At 36.2% G+C, this 26,741-nt stretch overlaps 1 protein-coding gene across 1 annotated transcript in view; it reads right to left on the reverse strand.

Moving 5' to 3' along the window:
- PRKCI (protein kinase C iota) overlaps window positions 1-26,741 on the reverse strand; it is a 69,835-nt gene that overhangs the window by 26,129 nt on the left and 16,965 nt on the right. The window contains exons 2-6 of the mRNA XM_037525714.2: window positions 21,496-21,617; window positions 8,873-8,962; window positions 7,556-7,606; window positions 3,677-3,762; window positions 1,964-2,104 (exon numbers count right to left, since the gene is read on the reverse strand). Coding sequence (XP_037381611.1) covers window positions 1,964-2,104; window positions 3,677-3,762; window positions 7,556-7,606; window positions 8,873-8,962; window positions 21,496-21,617 — 490 coding nt within the window. The remainder of the gene's footprint in view (window positions 1-1,963; window positions 2,105-3,676; window positions 3,763-7,555; window positions 7,607-8,872; window positions 8,963-21,495; window positions 21,618-26,741) is intronic.

A 26,741-nucleotide genomic window follows, 5' to 3' on the forward strand; every position in this document is an offset into this window, starting at 1 on the left:
GATTCTCAAAGATGTCAATGACCCAAAAAAATACAAGTACCTTCTATAAACAGACTTAAGCAACTAAATAACAATAATCTCAGGAACAATGCTAATTCAAACCAAAATGTCACCAACGCATTCATCTTGATTAATATTTTAATCAAGTTTAGTGAATATCAGCAGGCAAGGGTAAACTTGAAAAGGAGCATTAGTCATACAATTATCATTTTAAGGCTAAAGATAGGTTCATGGATTTTTCAATGCATTTAGCAACCATCCTAAGATATCAATGATTCACTAACTCTGCCCCCCTTTTCTACATTTATGAAGTCACACAAGTCATAATCAACAGTAACTATGTTTTTGGCCTTCTGTTTTCTTTAAGACTGCATTTTTACTTCACTAACTATAAACTCATTCCTATAAATGAAGTAGCTAAATAATTCTAATACCAAACAGCCACCAGTTATAATGTATTTGTACAATGTTCAAAGAGTTATAAACAAACATGGTATATACAATTTACAAAGATGCATCCAGATCTTTTTAAAAATGCTTATCCTTTAACCCAGTAATTCTATTTCTGTATCCCTAGATAACAATAAATTTACCAGGAAATTCATCATGATTTTCTTTATAGGAAAATTTAGAAAATAACTCAAATGGTCACTCACGGGGAACAGGTTAAATAAATCACAGTATAGACATATAACAAAATGTTATGCTAAAAATGATGAGGATATAGATGACAAAAATACATTGCAAAAATGTATTAGAAAAATGGGTTAGGAAACAGTATATATATGGTCTCACTTTTGTTACTATTGGTAATAGAATGAGACAAAACCAAACATTATATGCCTTTGGTAAATATTCCATCTTCTATAAAGCAAATAGTCTGAAAACAACCCACAAAAGACCAAGAACCAAGATCTAATCAAACCTTATAGATCCAACTATAATACAAAGGACAGGAGAAATTTAAACATAACAATAGAAAAGTTAAGAGCAAAATTCTGCAACATTCCAAATGACACTATAATTTCTTCTGTAATTAAATTGTGAGGGGGGAAAAAGAGAGACATGGAAGAATCAATAATTAAAACATCTCTAAGACACATGCCAACTATAGACTTCATGCCAACACATGCCAACTATAGACTTCATCTGGACCCTGATTTATAATAAAAATTGTAAAAACAAAATCATAATATTTATGAGCTAACTGAAATTCTGAACATTTCCTAGATGGATATTTAATATCCATGAATATTTGATAGAATTTGGTTTTCTGTTATTTAGAAAACCTTATCATTTAAAGATACATACATCTGAGATATGTGTCAAAATGAGGACAGGTTAAATGGGTAGGGGTACAGAAACAAGATTGTTTTGAGCTGATAACTGTAGCTGGCTGAGTGGTACATGTACTTTTGGAAGGATATACATCAAATGCCAAGTGTAGATGGTATGTTTCATGGGGAATTTTTATTTAATTTTTTTATTCATCTGTATTCTAAATTGTTTCTATAATAAACATGTTTTGATGACATATATAAAAAAGGAAACAAAAAAATTTTAAATGCAAAATTCTCCAGTACTCTCTCACTTCAGATAGGAAACATGAAGTCTCTTAACTGATCTCTTCTTAGTACAGATGCTAAATTAATAGAAGTTGTAAATTAATGAGTTTAGCTTAATGAAGAGAAATAATTTCTTAAATGATTTTTCCCTACTTCTTCCTAATTTAGAACAGAGGATCTACAACAGGTTAAACAAAGAAATTTCTATATCCTGTAAATAAATTTGTAATAACAATTCCCAAATCCACCCTATGTTATCTGAACTTAAAGCATTCATATTCATATTCTGTAACAACAGTATTGCACTATGATTCCTTAACATCTCCCTACTTTAGCCTTCTGTTCTAGAGTGGTTATCAAAAAAACGCTACTGAAAAAAGACAGACATTTGGTCTTACTGGTTGCAAAGTATGCCGCCCACATTCAATTGTGACAAGTTTGTGGCACTTCTTATGAACCAGGAGTTTGCAGTTGATGCACTTATATCCCTGGCGTCCAAGTCCCCAGATTCGGTCCGTGCAGATGGCACAGTGAGCACGCTGGAAAGAAACAGTAATTCAGCAATGTTTTAACAAGAAAAGATCATTTTCCAACAGTTTGTTCATTAAGTAATGAAATTTTGGCTTTCTTCGTGATTCAATTCCCTTTATCATGCATAACTTCTTCAAAGCTAGACTGGTCAAGGGAATTGTATTAAAGAGACAATGAAATTAATTAACCAGGCTGTGTTCTGTTATAAGGCCAAGAATTTTCAGTCTTCACATAATTAAGTTCAGAGTAATGAGTAAGAAAAAGTGACCTATAATTCAAAAATATATGGCAGGAAATATGTGCAAGGACTCCCGGCAAATATAAACCTAAACTGTTTATATTTAGAGATCAAACTAAGATCCTGCTTTCTTAATTAATACCTAAAGTGACCATTTTTTAAAAAAAGATTTATTTATGCATACAAGGAGGGGGTGAGAGGATTCACCAGAGACAGAGTTGGGAGCAGAGCCAGGCAGATCTACTGAAATACACTGCTGAGGGGAGCGGTGAGGAAGTAAGGAGAGGTCTTAGCTCCCTGCCTGGGAATTGAACTCAGGCCATAGTGCTGAGACTTTAACCTCTGCACCACCCGGGAGGCCCTGACTTTCTATTTCAGTTTTTAATCAGTGCTACTAGGAATAAGAGTTTGGAAACCCCAGGTGGTAGCTTCTATTTACATTTCTGAACTCACAGCACTGGCACTAATTTTAGAATGGAAATGGAGTCCATAAATCTGTAGTTTTAAATAGTAGTTTATTTATTTAAAAGATGTATTTTATTTATTTATGCATACAAGAGCTACAGTGTGGGCCAGAGGTAGGGTTGGGGTGCAGGGAAGAGGATTCACCAGAGACAGGGTAGGGAGCAGAATAGGCATGCACACTGAAATACATTGCTTAGGGAGCAGTGGGCTAGAAAGGAGAGGTCTGCTGCACCATGTGGGTCAGCATCCTGGCTGGGAATCGAACTCACACTGTAGTGGCTGCGGATAGACTCATAGTACTGAGACTTAACCCCCTGTGCCACCAGGGAGGCCCTCAAGAATAATTTAAACATGGAATTCTGAACACAGACTGCTTTCAAATCTTGCCTCTACCACTTAGTAGCTTGTCATCTTGGGCAAGTTAACTGCCCTGCCCCTCAGTCTCTTCATCTGTATAATGGAAATATATAGTACTTATCTTACAAGGTTGTTGTAAGGATTAAATGAGTCAATATATGTAAGCGAATTGGAAAAATGTTTGGTATATAGTAGAAATCAGACAAGTGTTTGTAATTATTATTTCTAAATGAAAATTGAAATTACAATATTAAATGAACTTAAAAATAAAACTTGTTTATTTTCTGAGAACCTCAAATTATATTAAAAAATCCAACTGGGTGATGTTAAGTTAATCATCCAAGCTAGAACATTTTTAGGAGTGAAATAAGATGCTAATTAAGAATTACCTCAAGTCAACAAGTGTACTGCCCCAGGAACACTACTTATTCTTTTAAAGGGTGTAACAAGACTACCTTTCTTTCATAGAAAAGAAGAAAACGATAGGTATCTCAAATTATCAACATGTAATAAAGTTTACCCTGTTGAAGCGCTTGGCTTGAAAAGTGTGACCATTTGCACAATAAAGCTTTCTCCAGCGCCTTGCACCTCTTCGGTAAATGGATTCTGAAGAAGATTAAACGTTAGGAAAAAGAAGTAGAGCAAGTGTGAATAAAAGTCATTTTGTGATTAAGTCTGATTTTTTAAATGATGCTCTTGTGCAAAAAATATATACTCATAAAAACCTCAAAGTCAAAAAAAAGTATTAAAAATAATACCAATAAAAAACTGAATGTGAAAAACTAAAAGGAACTAGAATAAAGCCCAAGGAGTAGAAATATTTTAATAATTATTAAGAATAACTTCTTGCTAAGACATTCAAAAGAAGGCCCATTAACAATTCTTTTTTTTAATCATTTATTTTTTTAAATAAATTTTATTTTTATATTCCCCACACAATTGCAACCCCCTTATTTTGACCCCAATCCCGCCCCCTCCCTGCCCTGTTGATTTTGATTTTCATTTTCTCATAGTTATTCATTTTCCTGGTCCCTTATTTAAGTTTCCTAGATTCCTGCTATGAGTGAGACCATCCGGTATTTTTCTTTTTCTTTCTGGCTTATTTCGCTGAGCATGATCCCTTCCAGCGCCATCCATGTTGCCGCAAATTGCATGTGTTTATCTTTTTTGAATGCTGAGTAATATTCCATGGTGTATATGTACCACATCTTCTTGATCCAATCATCTATTTTTGGGCATTTGGGTTGTTTCCAAAGCTTAGCTATGGTAAATAGTGCTGCTATAAACACAGGGGTGCAGGTGCTCTTTGGAATTGATGTTTCTGTGTCCTTTGGGTAAATACCTAGGAGTGGCAATGCTGGATCATATGGAAGCTCTATGTTTAGTAGGTCCAGAAATCTCCACACAGCTCTCCATAGTGGGTGGACCAGTTTGCACTCCCACCAACAGTGCAGGAGAGTTCCTTTTTCTCCACATCCTCGCCAACATTTGTTGTTGCTAGTTTTTTTAATATGTGCCATTCTCACTGGTGTAAGATGGTATCTCATGATAGTTCTGATTTGCATTTCCCTGATTACAAGTGATGTTGAACATTTTTTCATATGCCTGTTGGCCATTTGCATTTCCTCTTCAGAGAAGTTTCTTTTTAGCTCTTCTGCCCATTTTTTGACTGGATTATTTTCTTTGTTGTTGCTGAGTCTCATCAGCTCTTTGCAGATTTTTGTGATCAGTCCTTTATCATTAGTGTTGTGTGCAAAAATGTTCTCCCAGTCAGTGGGGTTTCTCTTTGTTTTGGTTATTGTCTCTTTTGCTGTGCAGAAGCTCTTTAATTTGATGTAGTCCCAGCTGTTTATCTTTGCCTTCACTATCACTGCTTTGGGTGATGTGTCTGTAAAGATGTCTTTGATGTGCATATCACGCAGTGTTTCACCTATATTTCCTTCTATGTATTTTATGGTTTCAGGTCTTATGTCTAGTTCTTTAATCCATTTTGAGTTGATTTTTGTGTATGGTGTGAGGTAGTGGTCAAGCTTCATTCTATTGCATGTTGCAACCCAGTTTTCCCAGCACCATTTATTGAACAAACTTTCTTTGCTCCAGTGCATAGTCTTTGCTCCTTTGTCAAAGATTAGTTGACCATAAATCTGGGGGTTTGTTTCTGGATTTTCTATTCGATTCCATTGGTCTGTATGTCTGTTCTTGTTCCAATACCATGCAGTTTTGATGACTATGTCTTTGTAGTATAGTTTGAAGTCTGGGCATGTGATGCCTCCATTCCCTTCTTTTTTTTTTTTCAGGAGACCTTTGGCTATTCGGGGTTTTTGGTGATTCCATATGAATTTCATCAATAATGGTTCTATTTCTTTGAAAAATGACATTGAAATTTTTATTGGAATAGTATTGAATCTGTATATTGCTTTTGGTAGGATGGTCATTTTAATAATGCTTATTCTTCCAATCCATGAGCAGGGGATGTCTTTCCATTTCTTTGTGTCTTCTTCTATTTCTTTTAACAGTGTTTTATAATTTTCTTTGTATAGGTCCTTTACCTCTTTTGTTAGATTTATTCCAAAGTATTTGATTTTTTTTTGTTTTGATAATAAAAGGGATGGTTTTTTTTGATTTCTTCTTCTTCAGATTTATTGTTTGTGTATAGGAAGGCTACTGACTTTTGCGTGTTGATTTTGTATCCTGCCACTTTACTGAACTGACTGATGAGTTGAATTAGTTTTTCTGTGGAGTTTTTGGGGTTCTCTATGTATATTATCATATCATCTGCAAATAGTGATAGTTTGACTTCTTCTTTTCCTATTTGGATTCCTTGGATGTCTTTCTCTTGTCTTATTGCTCTGGCTAGGACTTCCAGTATTTTACTGAAAAGCAGTGGTGAGAGTGGACATCCTTGTCTTGTTCCAGATCTTAATGGAAATGCTTTGAGAATGATACTGGCTGTTGGCTTGTCATATATGGCCTTTATGATGTTGAGGTATGTTCCTTGTATCCCAAGAATTTCAAGGGCTTTTATCATGAATGGGTGTTGCACTTTGTCAAAAGCTTTCTTGGCATCTATTGATATTATCATATGGTTTTTATACCTTTTTTTGTTGATGTGTTGGATAACATTGATTGATTTTCGGATGTTGAACCATCATTGTGTCCCTGGCATGAATCCTACTTGGTTGTGGTGAATTATCTTATGGATACATTGTTGGATTCTGATAGCTAAAATTTTATTGAGGATTTTTGCATCAGTGTGCATCCATTAACAATTCTTAAAGAATTGTGTGCTAAAGTATTTAGAGGTGAAGTAACCACCTACTCTCAAATAGTACAGAATGAAAAAAAAGTGTGTTTGCTATGCATATACATGTGATGGAGGCTTAAGACTAGAAAAATTGGGATAGATATGTGTGACAAGACCTCTTGAAGGTGGGGATGGAAATGATTAACATCATCTTTAAACCAGCTATAGAAATAAAATATCTTTAAGTGCAGCTGGAGATGGGGATATGGGAACTGTGAGTCATTAAAAATAACTGCTATAGAAAATATACGTAGGCAAGGACCAGAGGTAGGAATATAGAGATTGAGGGTCCTTACAATTAACCCAACCACAACTAGAAGTGATTCACAACAGATTAAAAATTTTATAAAAAATCAACCCCTCCCTCCAAAAGGAACACTCTTATCAGAAAAACAACTGCCCTGGCAAAATGCAGTTCTTTTCCCAAGACTGACAGTGTCTATGCAGGCGTCTCTTTGAACAAATTCCCCTTTTTCCCCCAAAAGCAGCAGCAGCAGCTTTCTGCCTACCCACTTATATGCAGGTACTTCTTTTTTCCTTTTTCCTTGTCTTAACCTTTTCTTTTAGAAGGCAGCCTTTGCCTGTTTGAGTCTATGCAAACCTTAGTAATCTTACAGTGTGCTGCTGGAAAGGGAACTCTGCTGGAATGTTTCTCAGAGGTAACCCAAGGACCCTGCTCACTGAACCCCACATCTCATCAGAACATGGGTGTGGTGCACTTACAAAGCCAGAGATAAAGCAAACATGGAAAACACTAACCACTGGTGAACATTGGCAAGGGGTACATGGATACTTTGTTTTCAATGTTGTTTCAACTTCTCTATAGATTTAAAACTCTCCAAAATTAAAAATCAGTAAGAACACAACTAAAAACTAACTTCATTTTCCTTTCAAATGCTCAACAGACAATTATAATATGTAATTAAGAACTACCTGATTTTGATCTAGCAAAGATTAATTTAGGCAGTTGCTAATAATACACTCTAAATTAGACTGACAAAGGGAATCAAGTGAATTAAAAAGTGCTATTTCTGATTTCTTTTCCTTGTGCCAGAAATAACTTTTTTCAAAGATATGAAATACGTAAACACTCACTATCTTCTCCTGGACAGGGCATTCCAGGACGTTCTGGTACACAAGGGAATACTGAAAGGAAATAAACTAAAATTAATACAGCACAATTAAAACATAAATTGCAAAGAATTTAAACTCAAATATGAAAAAACTAGACCCAAATGTCAACCTCACCCTTCTTGATATAAGATTCTTAACATGTGGTCAGTATTTTTTGAAGGGATGCATTTTACTAAGGCTATATAAAATAAGTTCTAGAAAAGTAAAATCCATAACAATGAATTAGAAGCTCAAATTACTCATTCTAGTCCCTGTTGTATCCCTAACTGATATTTTTTTGTCCTTAGAGAAATCACTATTATCCCTTAAATCCTGAAAACAGATTTGATACAGTGGAAAAAGAAATAAAACTTAAAATTAACTCTTTAATATTATTCATCAGTCATTTCTTTAAGCATTCATTCCAGTTTAGTTCTAGAAAGACATGACCAAAAAATGTGTAACTTCTAGAGCTCTACTATGATCTCAACAAATTATAGATTCCTTGGGAGCTGCTAAGACAAATTCCGAAGGTGGAAAAACTCAAACTACTGTTTAAATTTTTAAAAAATACTGTAGAGAAAAAAATAAAGTACAACGGAATAGTGAATTATTATTCACTATACTAGGAGGAGATTTATATTTGTTTCAAATTTTAAAAAAGTTCTCTGGCCTAGAGCTCTCAAAACTGTTACATGAAATACTGCCAAAGTGTATCAATTAAATACAGCATTTTAAGTGATTCTACAGGACACAAAAAATTTGAGGGATAGTAAGGGAGAATGAAAAGAGCAGATTTGGAATCAGAATACCACCTAGACTGACAACTCGGGTTTATAATGTAATTGTTACATGACTGCTGAATTTAAGCCTCTTCTTCTATACCACACCACTACCTACCTCTCAGGGTGGTTGACATTTAACACACTGATGTCTATAGTAACTATGTAAATGGTTTCACTGTTAACCCTTCAACAAAAGGACACTTAAGATACCTTTGAAAATTTATATATTACAAAACTGCAAGGAAATGATAGGCTCTAATAGGCTCCCATACTTAAAATCTATTTAAACTTTTCTGTGAAATAATGAAAGAGAATCACATTTTAATATCCAGACAAGCATGAACAAATAACACAAATTTACGGATTGCCTTTTTCTTCTCACATTTGAGAAGCTACTGAATAAAGACAATTACATAGCTAAAAGAGGAAATGATTAAAAAAATAAGGACTATGTTTTTAAATGGTTAAGAATATAGGATTATTTCTAAAAGAATAAGAAATGACTACTCTTTACCATGAATCAAGAGCTCAGAGTCCTTGTTTAGCTCATAAAGTCTAAAAGCTTCTTCTAATTCCAACTGAGATGATACTGTACATGGGTCTCCTAAAAAACATAAAAAGTCAAGTCAAGTTACTTGATATTCTCCATGATTAGTAAACAATGTCTATTATGTGAAATTTTGAGGAAAAAAATGCATATATACATATAGTAACAATAAAATCTTTTAGGTATTTAGACAATTTCATTCTCTAAAGTAAGTAACATAACTTCCACTTCTATTTCTAAGAATATTGCATGAGGTTCACAGGTACCGAATTTATACATACTAAAAATTTAATTCTCAGTATTGTATATATACAAAATGTAGCAAACAGAGTTCTACCTTGACCACATTTTAGATGGTTACTGAAATATGACTAACGGCCAGGAACAAGCTTTCTGTTACCTATTTCTTTAAATGACGAAGTGAAAGAGGTTCCATTTGCAAATTATAAATGGTTAGTTTTCCATGTAATAATTTTGTCAAATTTTTCCTTTCACCTGAGAGCCTGCTCAAGAATGTCACAGAAAGAAATCACAGTTAACAAAAGTACTCTGGGCTTCAAAGAGTCCTAATTGAGCTGCTTTTAAACGTAAATGCCTAATTTTAGTGAAGTTACACAGAGAGAAGGAAAAGTCACCCCTCTTATCCTGCCAGTCCAATTGAGTCATCCCTAGCAATCTATGAGATGGCACATTTCCTATAAATGGCATTCCTCAAAGAAAAAGTCATTTAGAACATTGAAGGGGAAAAGGAGTAATGAGTTACTGTTTAATAGATACAGAGTTCCAGTTTGTGAAGGTGAAAAATATACTGGAGATGGATTTATTGTGGTTAGCCTGGCTATACCTACATTAGCAAAACAAACAAACAAACAAAAAAAAAAAACAAAAAAACAAAACAAAACAAAACAAAAAAACCCACGAAGTGGTACGGTGCCAGTTCCGGACTTCAGAATGAAGAAGGTCAGGTACCTTTTGCTTTTGTGCTTTTGGGAGTCATCAGTCACTAAGTAAAAATGAGAGGAAACCATTGACAAGAGCAGATTTATACCAAGAGTGAGAGAGAAGAAAGTGTGCCAGCATCATGGGTTCTATCTGATTCTAGATGCATTTGCCATCTGACAGTTGGTCACTGCATTCATTGCTTCCAGTGAATCCAGCAAAGCCAGTCAACTCGAGTGCAAAAATTTATAAACCAAAATGGTGGAATTTCGTTAAAGCCAGAAAACTTTGAGGTGATTTGTTATGTCACAAACACCTTCCTACCATTTTCCAAGTGGAATCCAGAAAATTGGTGACTCTTATCAACAAAAGCCATTTCACCTGAAAACTCTTACCTAATGAGGTAATGTTTCACATTTTCGTCTCCCCCACAAAACATTCATTTTATCCCTTTCTCCTTTCCCTTCCCTCTTAACCTCAGAGTCCTCAGGATATTTATTAATGTCTACTAGATTTTGAAAGTGTTTTACGTTATTGAATTATTTGCTATGTAAATGTCCAATATTTGCTTGTATTATTCTAACTCACTTTACTGTATACGATTCTCTCAAATTTCCTCCATTTTGTAGAAAATGGCTGCATTTCATCTTTTCTTATGGCTATATGATTCTCTATGGTCTGTACATATATTTTCTTGATCCAATTATTTGCTGATAGACACTCAGAATGCTTCTATGTCATAGCAATTGTAAATAATGCTGTGTGAACACTGTGGAACACATGGAGGATTTTGTTGATGGTTTCATAGTCTGTAGATACATACCCAAAAATGGGATAGAAGGGCCATACAATATTACCATTTTTAGTTTTTTAAGGTAAATCCAGATTGTTTTCCATATTGGTTGCACCCGTTCACATTCCCACCAACAGAGTATTAGGGTTCCTTTTTCTCCACATCCTTGCTAACATTTGTTGTTGTGGTTCTTTTAAATGTGTGTCATTTTCACAGGTGTGAAACAGTACCTTACTGTATTGATAGTTTCAATTTGCATCTCTCTTAATAGAAGAGACATTTTTTTACATGTCTTTTGTTTTTCTGGATATCCTCTGGTGAATTATCTCTTCATATCTACTGACCACTTACTCATTTGGGGTTTTTTTGATCATGAATTGTATGAGTTTTTTATATATGTTATCTATTAAACCCTTATCAGTTATATAGTATGCAAATATTTTCACCCATCCAACAGGGTGGCTATTAAATTGTCTTTTTTTTTTTTTCACGGTACAGTAGCTTTTTAACTTAAGGTAATCCCAATTGTTTATTTTTGCTTTAAATCCCTTGCCACAGGGGTTGAGTCACCAAAAATACCCTTATTGACTATAGTAACAATATTTTCCTCTATGCATTTAATTGTTTTGATTTTATATCTAAATCTTTAATCCACTTGGAGTTTATTTTTGAGTATGATGTTCGTGAGCAATCCAACTGCAAACTTTCATGTGTGTCTTTCCAATTTTCCCAGAACCATTTATTTATTTATTAAGATTTATTTATTTATTTATTTATTTATTTATTTATTTATTTATTTATTTATACAAGCACTGGGTACAGTCAAAAGTGCAGGAGGGTGAGAGAATTCACCAGAGCCAAAGCGGGGAACAGAATAGGCAGACTGACGAAATACACTGTTGAGGGGAGCAGTGGGCGCTGTAGGAGAGGTCTGCACGCCATGTAGGACCCTCGCCGGTGGCCGGGGATCAAACCGGCTCTGCAGAGGCTGCGGGCAGCTTCGCAGCCCAGTTCTCAACCACTGTGCCACCAGGGGAGGGCCAGAACCATCTATTAAAGAGCCTGTCTTTTCCCATTTTGTGGCCATAGCTGTTTTAAGTGCTGGTATGTATATGGTTTTATTTCTGGGTGTTTGACTGTTCCATTGATTTGTGTATCTATTTTTGGATCAATACCATGTCGTTTTAATACTGTTGCTTTATAGTAAAATCTGAAGTCAAGTAACTTGACGCCTCCATTTCTATTCTTTTTTTTTAGGGTTGCTTTTGCAATCCGACGTCTTGTATGGTTCCATATATATCTGATTAACAAAAATATTGCTGGGGGCCCCCCTGGTGGCGCAAGAGGGTAAGATGCAGCCTATGAAGCTGTCCGCAGCTACTGCAGCATGAGTTCAATCCCCGGCCAGGGAGATACCCACATGGCGCAGCAGACCTCTCCTGGCTCACCCGCTGCTCCCCTCAGCAGTGTATTTCGGTCAGTCTGCCTGTTGTGTTCCCCACTCTGTCTCTGATGAATCCTCTCACCCTCTACACCTCTGGCCTATATCCCAGATCTTGTATACATAAATAAATCTTAAAAAGAAAAAAAAAAGAAAAATATTGCTGGTATTTTGATAAAGACTGCATTAAATTTGTGTATCATTTTAGGTAGGATAGTCATTTTGGGTATTCCCCAACAATGAGCATGAGCTATCCTTCCATCTCCATATGTTATTATCAACTCCTTTCATAACATCTTGTGTTCTCGCTGTATACAGCCTTATTATCTATTATATTTATTGCTTCTTTCTGAAGCAATTATAAATGGAGTTACTGTCTTAATTTCTTTTACTTCCTGTTGTCATTTATCCATAAAAAGACTGAAATTTATATGCTCACTTTGTAACCTGGTACTTTGTTATATTTGTGTATTGTTTCTAATGATTTTTTGATATTTTGCTTTTAAATTTTTTGATAGTGTATTATCAAAAAATCATCTACAAATAATACTATATCAACTGTAAAAAGTAATGGCTTCACTTCTTTTCATACTTAGATCCCCTTTACTTTCTGTGTTTATCTGGCAGCTTTGGCCAAAACCTCTTAAATAGAAGTGGTGGAAATGAGCTACCTTGTCTTGTCTGAACAAAGGAGAAAGTTTTTAGCTTTTCACCATTAAGTAGTATATTGGCTGCTGGTTTGTGGTATATGGTCTTTATTATATTGAGGTAGATTTCTTCTATTCCCATGCTGTTTAAAGTGTTCATCATAAATGGGTGCTGAATCTTATCCAATGCTTACTCTACATCTATTACTATCATTTTTACCTTCAACTTCTGTTGACGTTAATTGATATACACATATTAAGCCCCTTTAAGTCTACTTTTTTCTTATAGTTGATTTCTAATTTTATAGCATTATAGTCAGAAAAAGTGCTAGGTCCAATTTTGATATTTGTATTTTATTGACTATTGACTGGTATTACAAGATATGGTCTATTCTTGAAAATGCTCCATGTGGACTTGAAAAAGAAGTGCCTACAAGTTTTGGGGTCAGGTGTTCTGTAGCTGTCTCTTAGGCCTATTTGGCCTATTTTCCTCATATAGTGATTGTTTTCTTATTTATGCTTACTCTTACTGATCTGTCCATTGCTGTAAGTGGGATACAAAGTCCCGTAGTATTATTGAGCTATTATCAGTATCTCTCTTATGTTCTATTATTGTCTTATGTCTCTCAGTGCTCCATCTTTCATTGCATATATGTTTATGAGTGTTATTTAACCTTGTTGCATTAGATCATTTTTTTCTAAAGATTTATTTATTTATGCATATAAGAGCTGAGTACAGGCCAGAGATGTAGGCGGGTAAGAGGATTCACCAAAGAATAGGCAGACTGACTGAAATACACTGCTGAGGGGAGCAGTGGGTGAGACAGGAGAGGTCTGCTTTGCTATGTGGGTTCCTCCCTGGCCAGCCGGGGATCAAACTCGTGCTGCAGAGGCTGCTGATTGCATCATAGTACAGTGCTGAACCCCTTGTGCCACCAGGGAGGCTTTGTATTAGATCATTAATCATAACATTGCATCTGTCCCCATCTCTTATTACCTTTCTTAATGGGAAATCTATTTTATCAGACATAAGCACAGTTAATCCTGACTTTTATCCCTCTGTAATAAGCTAAAGAGAAAGAAATAACATTCATATCACAGGCAGCCTAGAAGAAGAGGAAGAGAAAGGTATATAAAACTTATTTAAAGAGGGCTTCCCTGATGGCACAAGGGGTTAAGTCCCAGCACCATGAAGCTATCAGTAACCACTGTAGCATGAGTTCGATCCCTGGCCAGGGAGCTACCCCACATGGCACAGCAGACCTCTTCTATCTAGCCTGCTGCTCCCCTCAGCAGTATATTTCAGTCAATAAATAAAGTAAATCAACACCAGTTGATTCTTTTAACATTGTTATAGTTCTATAAATTTTTCCATAAAGCTTAAAATAATTAATCCAAATCCAGTCCATGATTCAAAAATCCAAAACCTAACCATCTTATTTTATGAGCAACCTGGGTAAACCATTTCATTAAGATGGTCCTGAATTCTTTAATTTCAGAAAAAAGACAAGATGAGGCAAAGATTGATTAAATGCTATCTGTAGTAGGCGGGGAGTATCTTAAGGCAAAGGTAATTCAGAAATAAACACAAAACTGCACAAAGGAAAGGATTCTAAATACATATAAATTGAACACCTAAGTTAAGAAAAGGTCATTGAAAAAATAACAAGACTGAAAAATAAAAACAATTCTGCAGGATGATGACAGCATAATGGATATAGTTTCTAAAGTTTTATGACTTTTAAAGTTGACTTAACATTAAATTTGCAACTAGCATCTACAAAATATTAAAAGGCCTAGAAAAAACTTTAGGTGGTTGTGTGCCTTGGAGAGAGATGTAGTGTCAATTCATATCACCCTTCATTAGATTGCTACGTGCTCCTAAAGCAAAAAAAAACATATCAGCCAGAGATTACAAGGCTGTCAGTAATATAAATGTTACGCTAACAAATAATATTAGTATGGGGCCTCCCTGGTGGTGCAAGGGGTTAAGTATCAGCACTATGAAGCTCTCCGCAGCTACTGCAGCACAAGTTTGATCCCCAGACAGGGAGGTGACCCACATGGCGCCAGCAGACCTTTCCTGTCTCGCCTGCTGCTCCTGGCAGCAGTGTATTTCAGTCAATCTGCCTGTTCTGCCCCCCACTTTGTTTCTGGTGAATCCTCTCATCCCCCACACATCTGGCCTGTACCCTAGTTCTTGCATGCATAAATAAATCTTTTAAAAAAATTGTATTAGTATGAATTGCCTAAGTAAGGCCTTTAAAAAGGAGCATCAAAAATCTCTCAGAGGCATCCTATAGTGCTCTGTACCCAGGTCCTTTCCCAGGTTCCAAATCCCAGATCTTTTTTCACTTTAGTAAGGTAACTTTTTTGAGCTTCAGTTTCCCTTATGTAAAAAGAGAGCTATTAATAATATCGCAAGGATGCTGGGAAAACTAAAGATCATAGCTGAAGTGATTCAGTATGACCAATCCATTATAGGTGTGCTTTTATTATTGCACTTTGATGAAAAAAATCAAGAATGTAATTAAATACTGTTAAAGTTATCACTATATATATTTATAAAAATAAATTTTTCCCTTTGCTGGATGTTATCTTTTTGCCAGACCAGTATCTATTTGCAGTTGGTTGAAACCTATGCCAGGACCTCCCTGGTGGCACAGGGGGTTAAGTTTCAGCACTGTGGGGCTGTCAGCAGGCACTGCAGCATGGGTTTGATCCCTGGCCTGGGAGCTGACCCACATTGGTAGACCTCTCCTGCCTCGCCGGCTGCTCCCCTCAGCAGTGTATTTCAGTAGATCCACCTGTTCTGCTCCCTGCTCTATCTATGGTAGATCCTCTCATCCTCCCGCACTTCTGTCCTCACCCTAGCTCCTGTATGCATTAATAGATAAGATCTTTCAAAAGAAAAAACAAGCCCAACCTTAAGTCAGGTCAAGTACCTGCTTTTAGTAAATACATAGAGACTGACATTTTTGAATAACCATAAGGACGTGTGCGAACAAGTTAGTGACTATATTCGCATCTATTTTGTTTTTATTGGACTGAACGTCTTTGGTTCAAGTATTACCTCATTGGGCTAACTGCTTAATGCCTGATAAATAAAGCAGGACATACAAGTAAAACATTCCACGCAGAGTCATTCTGAAACAAAGGAGAGGAAAAGCTATTTCTCAAAGCCCACTCTATTACTAAAGTTTGAATTCACATCCTAAAACAAGAATATAACCAGGATGAAATTTGCTCAGTCTAATAAATTTTAAGGTAACAAAATCTGTATATTAACCAGTAGGCCTGTTTTTTTTCCCAATGCATTGACATTTTCTTTTCACCAACAGAAAAAGAGAAGAAAATTAGAGGACTAGACCTCAAAAAGTCTGATAAGTATGCCAGAGCCAATAAGCTGGTAAGATGCATAACATGAAACACATGTATAACAATAGTTATATTAGATAATTCAAATGCAGTTGAATCAGTGCCCCACATTTGAAATAATCAACACAGCCTAAAACCAAAGTTGGCAAACTCTAACATTTGCCTGAGACAGCAGCACCATACTTCCCTCCCTTACCTTTCTGTTCCCACCATGAGAGTCCCACTGCCACCCTGCCTCTGAGTACTGGGTTCAGAACACTATAAACCACTTGTGAAATCATTATACTGCCCACCTAAAGACTGTACTACTTAAACATTTTGCAAATACTTACCTTTGCAAAAACTGTCCAAGAATGCTATGGAAATCTCTGACAAATGATAGCAAATATACACTATATAATTTTTTAAAGTTAGAAAATGTCAAAGAGTTGGTTGTCTTTATGGTTGTCTTTAATACAAATATGCATTAAAAAGAATGCTATGGTGTTTTGATAGTTATCCATTCAACATTAGCACTAATCAAAACAATAATGGACTTCTGTTTGTTGCTTCATTTTTCTGCAAATAGAAATCAGTGGTTACAGAAACATATGCTGTCCTATCAAGTAACCCATCTTCAACTTACACTTCTGGAGAAGATGGAACAGTAAGATTTAACCTTACACATAAAACAAACAAAAAAACTAAACAAAAAAAGAAAAAAGTAGAAATCAAGTATCAAAGGATTAACTGTTTCTAAGTAATTTAAATGCAATCTAGAACAAAACTCAAAAATATTTATAAGAATTCTTTATAAGAATATGTTCAACACCCATGGAGCCTCCCTGGTGGCACAAGGGGTTATGTCTCAGCACTATCAGCTACTGTCAGCCACTGCAGCAGGAGTTCAATCCCCAGCCAGGGAGCTGACGCACATGGTGCAGCAGACCTCTCCTCTCTCACCTGCTGCTCCCCTCAGCAGTGTATTTCAGTCGATCTGCCTGTTCTGCTCCCCACTCTGTCTCTGGCAAATCCTCTCACTTTTCCACAACTCTGACCTACACCCCACCTCATGTATGCGTAAGTAAATAAATCTTTCTAAAAAAAAGAATATATTCAACACCCAATAAAGCAAAAGTCACAATGTGCAGAACCTGATAAAATATAACAATATAACTAGGCCTAATGTTACTTCAGTAAAAAAAAATAAAAAAGGTAATGAAACCAAACATGTGCTGAACAGTAAAATACTAGGCATGTGAAAAAGCAGGGATATATGATCCATAACAGGAAAAACAGAGACCCTAAATTAACACAGATAAAAGAACTTGAAGATAGGATTATTATAACTATATCCAGCATGTTCAAGAAGCTAGAAGGTATTAAGCAAATGGAAGCTATTTTAAAAGACCCAAATTGAATGTCTAGACATAAAAGCTACAAAGTCTGAAATGAAAATTGCACTTAAATGAGATTAATGGCAGACAAAATATTGGAGATTACTGACCTTAAAGACACAGCAATAAAACCATACAAAATAGAATGAAGAGAAAAAGGCTTAAAAAAAAAAAGCATTGGTGAACTTTACAATTTCAAGAGACATAGCATACTTGTAGCTGCAGTCCCAAAAGGAGATGATTAGTAACAGAAAAAAATGTGAAAATATAATAGCCAGGGGCCTCCCTCATGGTGCAGGGGTTAAAGTCTCAGTGCTATCAAGCTATAGACAGACGGCCTGAGTTCCACCCCTGGCAAGTGAGCTAACCCACATGGCACAGCAGACCTCTCATGTCTCACCCACTGCTCCCCTCAGCAGTGTATTTCAGTAGATCTGCCTGTTCTGCTCCCCACTCTGTCTGTAATGAATCCTCTTACACCCCATACCGCTGGCCTACATCCCAGTTCTTGTATGCATAAATAAATAAAAATAAATCTTTAAAAGAAAATAGTCAAAATATTTTCCAAATTTGATGAAAATTATAAACCATAGAACTAAGGTCAAGAAATCTCAACACAAGAAACTTGAAAAAGGGTCTTCCTGGTGGCGTAGAGGTTAAATCTCAGTGTTATCATGCTATGACAGCTGTGGGTGTGAGTTTAATCCCCAGTCAGGGAGCTACCCACATGGTACAGCAAACCTCTCCTGTCTCCCTGCTGCTCGCCTCAGCAGTGTATTTCTGTCGGTCTGCCTGTTTTGTTTCCCACTCTGTCTCTCGTGAACCCTCTCACCTCCCACACCTCTGGCCGGTACCCCAGCTCTTGTGTGCATAAATAAAATAATAACTGCAAGAAACTTAATAACAATAATTATTACTAGCTCTGTATGCCTAAACCAAAAAAAAAAAAAAAAAAAAAGACTGGCATCAGAATCAGAATTAACCAGGGTAAGATTTTTATGAAAATTTTAAACTTTTAATTGGATAGAGCAAAGGCTACAGTTTTGTAGCCTCCTGCCAGAACATTAGGGCACAATAACTGTTCAGGAAGAAAGAATACAAATTATAAGACTGTTTCATCAAAGAATTAATTTAATGTTCTATGTAACTTTATTAAAATATGCTATTATATCAAGGAAAAATAAACAGCAACCTCCAACATTTAAATCTCTAATAACTGACATCAAACTATGTGATGGAAAGACTTGCTACGAGGCTTTTGTACCGTTCACAAATATTATTTGAGCATACTATTACTGAGTACCGCTCCAGGTACTAGAGTTCCATGGTGAAAAAAACAGACAAGATCTCTGATCTTTAGCATGTAATCTGTGTAGAAATAAAATTAAAAAAATGGACAGCTTCTACAAAAGACTTCTCGGAGGACAGGAAATTTGAGTAAAGACCCAAATGATAAGAAAGACACAACCATATGACAATGTGGGAACAGAACTCCCAGGGCAAAGCCAATACAAAATTCAGGGTACTATAAAAAATTTTAGTGAATTGTCTCTAAATCAATTACCCTTTATAAAATGCATTATCTAGTGATTTCTATGTGCACTGATTGAAAAAAGCCCTAAAAAGCAAATTAATAGCAGGTAGTGATCAAGACTGGATTAAAATTAACATTGATTGATTATAAGCATCAACTTATTGATGTTAACTATATTCTATACACTACACTGTTATATAATCTCATTTTCAGGCTGGACATACTGTGAGATATTCACACCATGTATAATTAACAATATTTAAACTAACTTTGCCACAGAGCATGTTAAAAAGTTGTTGAATAAAGATACCATCTTACTTTCATGTCATAAAAATTTAAATTACCACGCTAGCATTTCACTTATTAAAACTGTAAAAATGTTAAAGATTCATCATATCTGAGGTTTGTGAGGGCAAGAGTGAAGGGACACTCTCAATGTTGTAGTGCCATAAATTTAGTTGTGCAATAAATTGCTTTAACATTCTTTAATAGCAAATTGTCACTAGCTACCAAGATTTATGATGTGCACACTCTACAAATCTGCTCCACAGAGCATACCTTAGGGTAGCACATAATTACATATAAAAATGTTCATTACATATTGATTATAGTAGTAAAAAACTAGAAATAGTCCCAATGTCCATCAATGAAAGATTAAAAACCATGAAATGCCTATGCAGTGTTTTAAAATGGTAATGGTGAAATTCACAACAAAATGAAAAAATGTCCTACATATACACATATGCTGTTAGTTGTTTGTACATGATATAATTCTTCTTGTGTTGAAAAACTGCAAGTATAGGGCCTCCCCAGTGGTGCAGCGGTTCAGCGCTGGCTGCGAAGCTGCCAGCAGCCTCTGTAGTGCTGGTTCGATCCCCGGCCACCAAGGAGGGTCCCATATGGTGCGCAGACCTCTCCTGCCGCGCCCAGTGCTCCCCTCAGCAGTGTCCTCCGTCTATCTGCCTGTTCTGCTCCCCGCTCTGGCTCTGGTGAATTCTCTCACCCTCCCGCGCTTCTGACTGTACCTGGTGCTTGCATACATAAATAAATAAATCTTTAAAAAAAAAAAAAACTGCAAGTATAAATAATGTATTGACACATTTGTATATGCATACAAAATATCTAGAAGTATATATACTAAGCTTTGACCACTGGTTTCCTTAGAACTGTCACTGGAGAAAGAGAAAAACAAAAGGCAAACAGAAGACTTTTTCTAAAATTGCCTAAACATTTGTACTACTTTTCCCAAATAGTGGACTTGGGTTACCTTAGAGAAACTTTGTAAAATATACTTTACAAAATGAAAATGGGTTTAAGTTTACATGTAGCTTGGAGTGGTTTAATATCTTTCTGGGGCTCTTCATATTAGGCAACAAAGAAATGGCCTCCAATACTAAGCTAAATTTTATAATGTGTTTTTTTCCAAATGAAATTCCACATCCATTATAATTAATAGAAAACCATTTTACAAAACCAGAATATTTAAGGTATCTTTTAACAACACTTCAATGACATTTCATCATATAAAATAAAGTTTAATGTGGTTTGCAAAGTCTATGAGGACCTAGTCCTACACTTCTCAAACTTTAATATTCATGCAACTCACCTGGGAGTCCTGTTAAAAATGGAGTTTTGGAGTCAGTAGTCTATGGTGGGCCTAAGAGTGCCTTCTCTAGCAACTTCCAGGCTACACTTTGAGAAGCTCAGATCTAGCCTAAGTCCATACCTTACCACTTCCCACAATTCAGATTTAAAGAATTATTGCTCTTTCCCACATGCCATATTTTTCATACCTGTGTGCCTTTTTGTATTTTATTATTTATTGTAAATGGTTTCTCCTTCACCTCCTCCACCTCAAATACTTTTACTCGGCTATAGTGAAGTTTAGATCATATGTCACAGATGTTTCAGGCAGACGTAGATGCTACTTCTTTGTATTCTGTGGTCTCTATACATTTACATTCATTCACATGTTTGTCTCCCTATGATACTATGAGGATAGAAAATGTCTAGCCTCAGCACAGCAGACAGATTCAATAAATGTTTTCTAACTACAAGTCACTAAATATCAAGTTTCTACCACCACCTTTGAGATAATGTTTGTCACAATCACTTTCATTCCATAACATTTTCTTTATAGTATTCAATAAAAAAATCAAATTATTGAAGGTAAGCTCTTACATTAACACATGAGGTAATACATATTCAAAATTAAAGTAAAACATAACACTATTTGATATGTTTACCTTGAAAATGTCAAGTAAAAGTCACCATTTTGGAGTAAGGGGAAAACAAAGATTGTACTCTTTGGTACATTTGAATTTAAACACAAATTTATCCCGGTAAAGAAAATTAAGAATGGCATCAAATTTCTAATGCCTTTCCCCCTCACACTGAGACTGTTAATATATTTTAGAAACAAATGACAGAATAGTATATTAAATCAAATGCTTACACAGGCAGTCCTCTCTTTACTACTCACCTTCCTCATCTATCCATTTCATGGTGAAAAGCTGTTCGTTGTCAAAAGAACACATGTCTCGAACCTCATTGCAAAGGCCCTCAAAGGAGATTGAAGGCTCAAAATGTGTTATCATGATATCCCTAAAAAAGAAAAGGAGTTTTAAGTTTGACAGTGATCAAAATTAGTAACACTCCATTGGCAAAGGAAACTCTATGGGGACTACACCTGAGGGCATGGGGGGAAGCAAATATTGTTTAAAAATGAACAATGATGTAAAAATTTTTAAAATTAATAGTAAAAAAATTAATAACACTCTATACATTTTGAATGCCTCACAATTTGATGAACTCTAGTTACTTTGTGTGCATATCAACATGCATCATCTTCTAGTAAACTACTGATATCTTTGTAAACTTAAATACATATCAGTATTAAATGATGTTTAAGGGGACTCCCTAGTGGTGCAAAGGGTTGAGACACAACATGTGAGGCTGTCCGCAGCCACTGTGGCACGGGAGTTTGATCCCCAGCCAGGGAGCTGCCCACATGGTGCAGCAGACCTCTCCTGACTCACCCACTGCTCCCCTCAGCAGTGTGTTTCAGTTGATCTGCCTGTTCTGTTCCCCGCTCTGTCTCTGGTGAATCTCCTCGCCCCCTCCCCGCACCTCTGGCCTGGACCCCAGTTCTTGTGTGCGTAAATAAATAAATCCTTAAAAAAATAATGCTTAAAATAAAAATAATGAATTTGTAAGAAACCTTGATCCACCCCCCCCCCAATTCAGGAAGCATACCATAACTGTCCTGACAGGTGGTAGTCCACTTTTGCTTTAATGTTATCAGAAACGCACTCTTTTGTGATTCATTGCACACCACAGATGAACAGCCCTATTACTGACAAACTTTCTGCCTTATGTTTAAGTGAAATCTGTTCCAGATATCCTCTCCCCAAAAAGTCTATGCTTGGTTAAGAGGTGACTCATCAATAATTTCACAAAGATCTGTTCTCTTACTTAGCCCTGCTTTCTTTAGAATAACCAACCAGAGAACCATCAAATATTCTTTGTATGACATGATTTTTAGATCTCGTGCTCTCATTTTTTTTGCCTCTTACAGAAAAAATTCCCTTTTGCCAAAGTTTTAAAGTACAATTTATATTTTAAGGCATCTAAAACATATAGGATGAATATTAATGCATTTTAAATTTTGGATTAATGTTAGACAAGCAATAAGTATTTAAATAAATCAACCTAACAACTATTCACTGTAAGACTTAAAAGACTTAAAACTACAACAAAATATTTTATTTTATTTTTTTATTTAAATATTTTATTTTATATAATTCTTACATCTTTTTTCATCTTTGCACAATGTATGCATTTTCATTTTGGTTATATTCCCCATACAATTGCACGCCCCCCTTATTTTGACTCTAGTCCTTCCACTCCTCGCCCCTCACCCCCACCCCCCTGTAGTGTGTCTGGTTTATAGTTGCTTGTTGATTTTGATTTTTACTTACAACAAAATATTTTAAAAGACTCTCCGCTACTCCCAGTTCAGACAGACACCTCTTCTCATACAATGCCAATTGCATCTCTGAGACACCATAGTGAAGGTCAGAATGAAAAGATTTGGCTAGGTGACTAGGGCTTTTAACTCTGGCAAAGTGGATACTGTTGCCATCAGTGACCTCTTCTTTGACCTCAACCATACATGGTCTGCATGTTCAGTATGATTCAACCCATTGTAAGTTCAATGGCACAGTCAAGATAGAGAACAAGAAATCTGTCATTAATGGAAAGTCCATCTCCCAGGAGCAACATCTCACCAACATCAAATGGAATGGAGCTGGTGCTGAATATATTGTAGCATCCATTGGTATCTTCACTACCTTGGAAAAAGCTAGGGCTCACATGAAGGGTAGGGCCAAGAGGGCCATCACCTCTGCCCCTTCTGCTGATGCCCCCATATCTGTGATGGGCATGAGCCATGAAAAGTATGACAACCCCCTCAAGATTGTCAGCAAGACTTCCTGTACCATCAACTGCTTGGCCCCTCTGGCAAGGTCACCCATAACAACTTTGATAGCATAAAGGCACTCATGTCCATTCCATGCCATCACTATTACCCATAACACCATGGACCATTCTTCTGGAAAGCTGTGGAATAATGGTCAAGAGGCTATGCAGAATATCACGCTTACTTCTACTGGCACTAACCCCAAGGCTGAAGGTAATATTAACACCATGAAGAACAGTAAACTCACTGGCAAGTCCCTCATGTCCCCACCCACAATGTGTCAGTTTGGACATGACCTGCCACGTAGAAAAAGTTGCCAAGTATGATGACATCAAGAAGGTGATGAAACAGGCATCACAGGGCCCCATTAAATGCATCCTGGGCTATACTGAAGAGCAGGTTGTCTCCTGTGTATCAAGAGTGACACCCATTCCTCCATCTTCAATGCCAAGCCTAGCATTGCTCTCAGAGAACACTCTGTCAAGTTCACTTCCTAGAATGACAATGAGTTTGGCTATAATAACACAGTGGTGGACTTTATGATCCAGATGGCCTGCAAGGAGTAAGAGCCATCGGGACAACCAGACCCATTAACAATACAAGTGAAAGAGAGAGGCGCTCAGCTGCTGGGGAGTCCTTCCCCCACTTTGAAAATCTCCCAAACATAATCACAGTTGCATCCCAGACACCCTAGAGAATGGGAGGGGTTTAGGGAGCCCTACCTTGTCATTACCTTTAGTAAAGTGTAGTTTCAGTTAAACACACTAAGAAAAAGGATTCAAATAAAATTAGAAATGAAAGTGATATTGCAATTGGTATCACAGAAATAACAAAGCATTGAAAGATTCTATTATGAACAAAATTTACCTAGAAGACCTAGAGGAAATAGATAATAAATTCTTAGAAACAAACCTACCACAACTGAATCACAAAGAAATAGAAAACCTGGACTGACTGCAAGTAAGGACTTTGAATCAGTAATCAACAACCTCCCAATGAACCAAAGTTCAGGACCAGAAGACTTCACTAGTAAATTCTACACTTCACTAGGAAATTCTACCAAACATTTGAAGAAGGAAAATGTCCTTCCCAAACTCTTCCAAAACACAAAAAAGAACAGAACATTTCCAAACTCAGTTTATGAGGTAAACATTACCCTGATATCAAAACCAGATAAGGATGCCACAAGAAAAGACAATTACACACCAACATCCCTGAAGAAAACATTATAAAATTAATGTCCTTCCTCTGTTTCACACTCTTCAAATAAACTCCTTTTGCTCTCATGCAGAGTAAAATCCCTAGCTGAGTCTACAAGATCCTGTGTGAATTGGTCCACGCTTTGTTGCTGACCTAATTCTTCTACCACAAGATAGATAAACTAGTATTTATAGTCCACTATCTACCCTATCTAGAATGTAAGCTTAGTGGAAGTGGGGATTTTGCTTTGTTTATTATATTCCTAGTTGCAAACATAGTGCCTAGCACATAATGGGTACTCAAATATTTGTTGAAGAAAGAGAGGAAGTAAATGACACTGTGTTTGGAATTGTGAAGACACAAGTAGTTGGAACATAGGTCATCCTAAGAAGTAGAAATTAAAATTTTTTAGTCATCTTGAAAAAAGTTAAAACTGCCGAGGGCCAAGCAGAAACATAAAATGGCCATTTTGGTTAGTGGTCTTTTCTAAGCATCCCATATAGTTTGCACCCCTGCTTCTTAGAACTCTCTTGCCTTAGAATTCTCTTGTTTTTCATAACAGTATGTGCCCGGCTTTTTTCCTACTGTTCTGAATATTTAATCTCCAGTCTTCAATCAGGAGATAGTCTTTTTTGTTGTTTTTAACATCCTTGTTTAATTTTTTCACAATATGTGATTTTTCCCCTCAGGTGCGGTCAACAGTTTTCCCACAACCAAAGCTCCCTGAGACTTCCACATTCTACCGCTCTCTTTCCCAATCTTCACACCCTTTCTCATATTCATTCTCTGTCATGCTCTCTCTCTGAAGCTTAGTTCACATTCAATTTTTAACTATTGTTTTTCTGTGGGGGTCTATGAAATCTAATTCCAGCTCTGGATGTATACTAAGACTTGGTAATGTGGTTCTAATTTCTATTCTAAACTTGATCCCACCATTCCCAACACAAATATTCTACTAAAGACAACTGGTTTACTAACACCACCTATGTACATAAAAAACTTGGTCATTCAAGTTTTAATCCTGTCATTCCCTGAATTTATGACAATTTATAGAGGGAAGTGGGAACCAGTCTTTAAAGGGCAGTTCAATGTCAACGACCATTAACCTTTTTCGACCACACAGGCACAATGGCCTACACTTCTAAACTTACCCATCATGTACCTCAGGTTCCATCTTTTGCTATTTATCTCATCATATTCTAGTAATACATCCTCAACTAAATTTTAACTGGAAAACAGAAATTCTAGGACTTTTTAATATATTCACGTAACTATTAACATAGTAGGAACTCACATATTTCTTGGCTGAACATAGAAGAAATATTTTCAAGGAGAAACCCATCTTCAGGAAAATGTATCTCTGACAAGGAAATATCAGTTTATGTTTCCTTTGTCTATAAACAACTACAGAATACTTAGTATGTTCCAGTTATTTACAAATTTTATCTTATTTAATCTTCATTAACTGTCTAACTAGACAGTAATCCTATCACACAGATTTAAAAAGTGGGGGACAATGGCATATTTGTCAGTGTCTCGCAGTTAGGAAATATAATATGAATTCAAATCAAAATCTCATGTTACTTGCGATGCACGCTGTGATCTGACCTTTCCCTTGCTTCCCCTCCCATCCCTAGAATCCCCCATCAGCAGGAAAATTTATTATACGAACTGCTAGGAATGTTGTCACTGGACAATTCCCAGTGATTACTCCTTCAGAGATCTCACTCCTTCAGAGCCTCCTTCAGAGATCTGACTCCTTTGCCTTCTTGGAGCAGCCCACAACCACAGACTGCCTGGATCTAGGGGGTAGAAAGGTCTGAGAAATGACCCAGGGAAAACACTTATCTTCAGAATTCCCCCGAGGTTGAAGTGAGGTTTTGTTTCAGTCTTCAGGACAGCCTGATTTTTTTCCTATCTAACCTTCCTTTCCTTGTCCTCTTTTCCATAGCCATCCATCCCCAGAGTATTCCTGAGTAAACCTCCTATATGCTAATCTGATATATCAGTCTCCACAGAAGCAATGCTCCAATGTACAGTCATTTATC

This window comes from Talpa occidentalis, unplaced genomic scaffold, assembly GCF_014898055.3.
Source record: "Talpa occidentalis isolate TD23 unplaced genomic scaffold, MPIMG_talOcc4v2.1 talOcc4.4, whole genome shotgun sequence".
NCBI classification, from domain to species: Eukaryota; Metazoa; Chordata; class Mammalia; order Eulipotyphla; family Talpidae; genus Talpa; species Talpa occidentalis.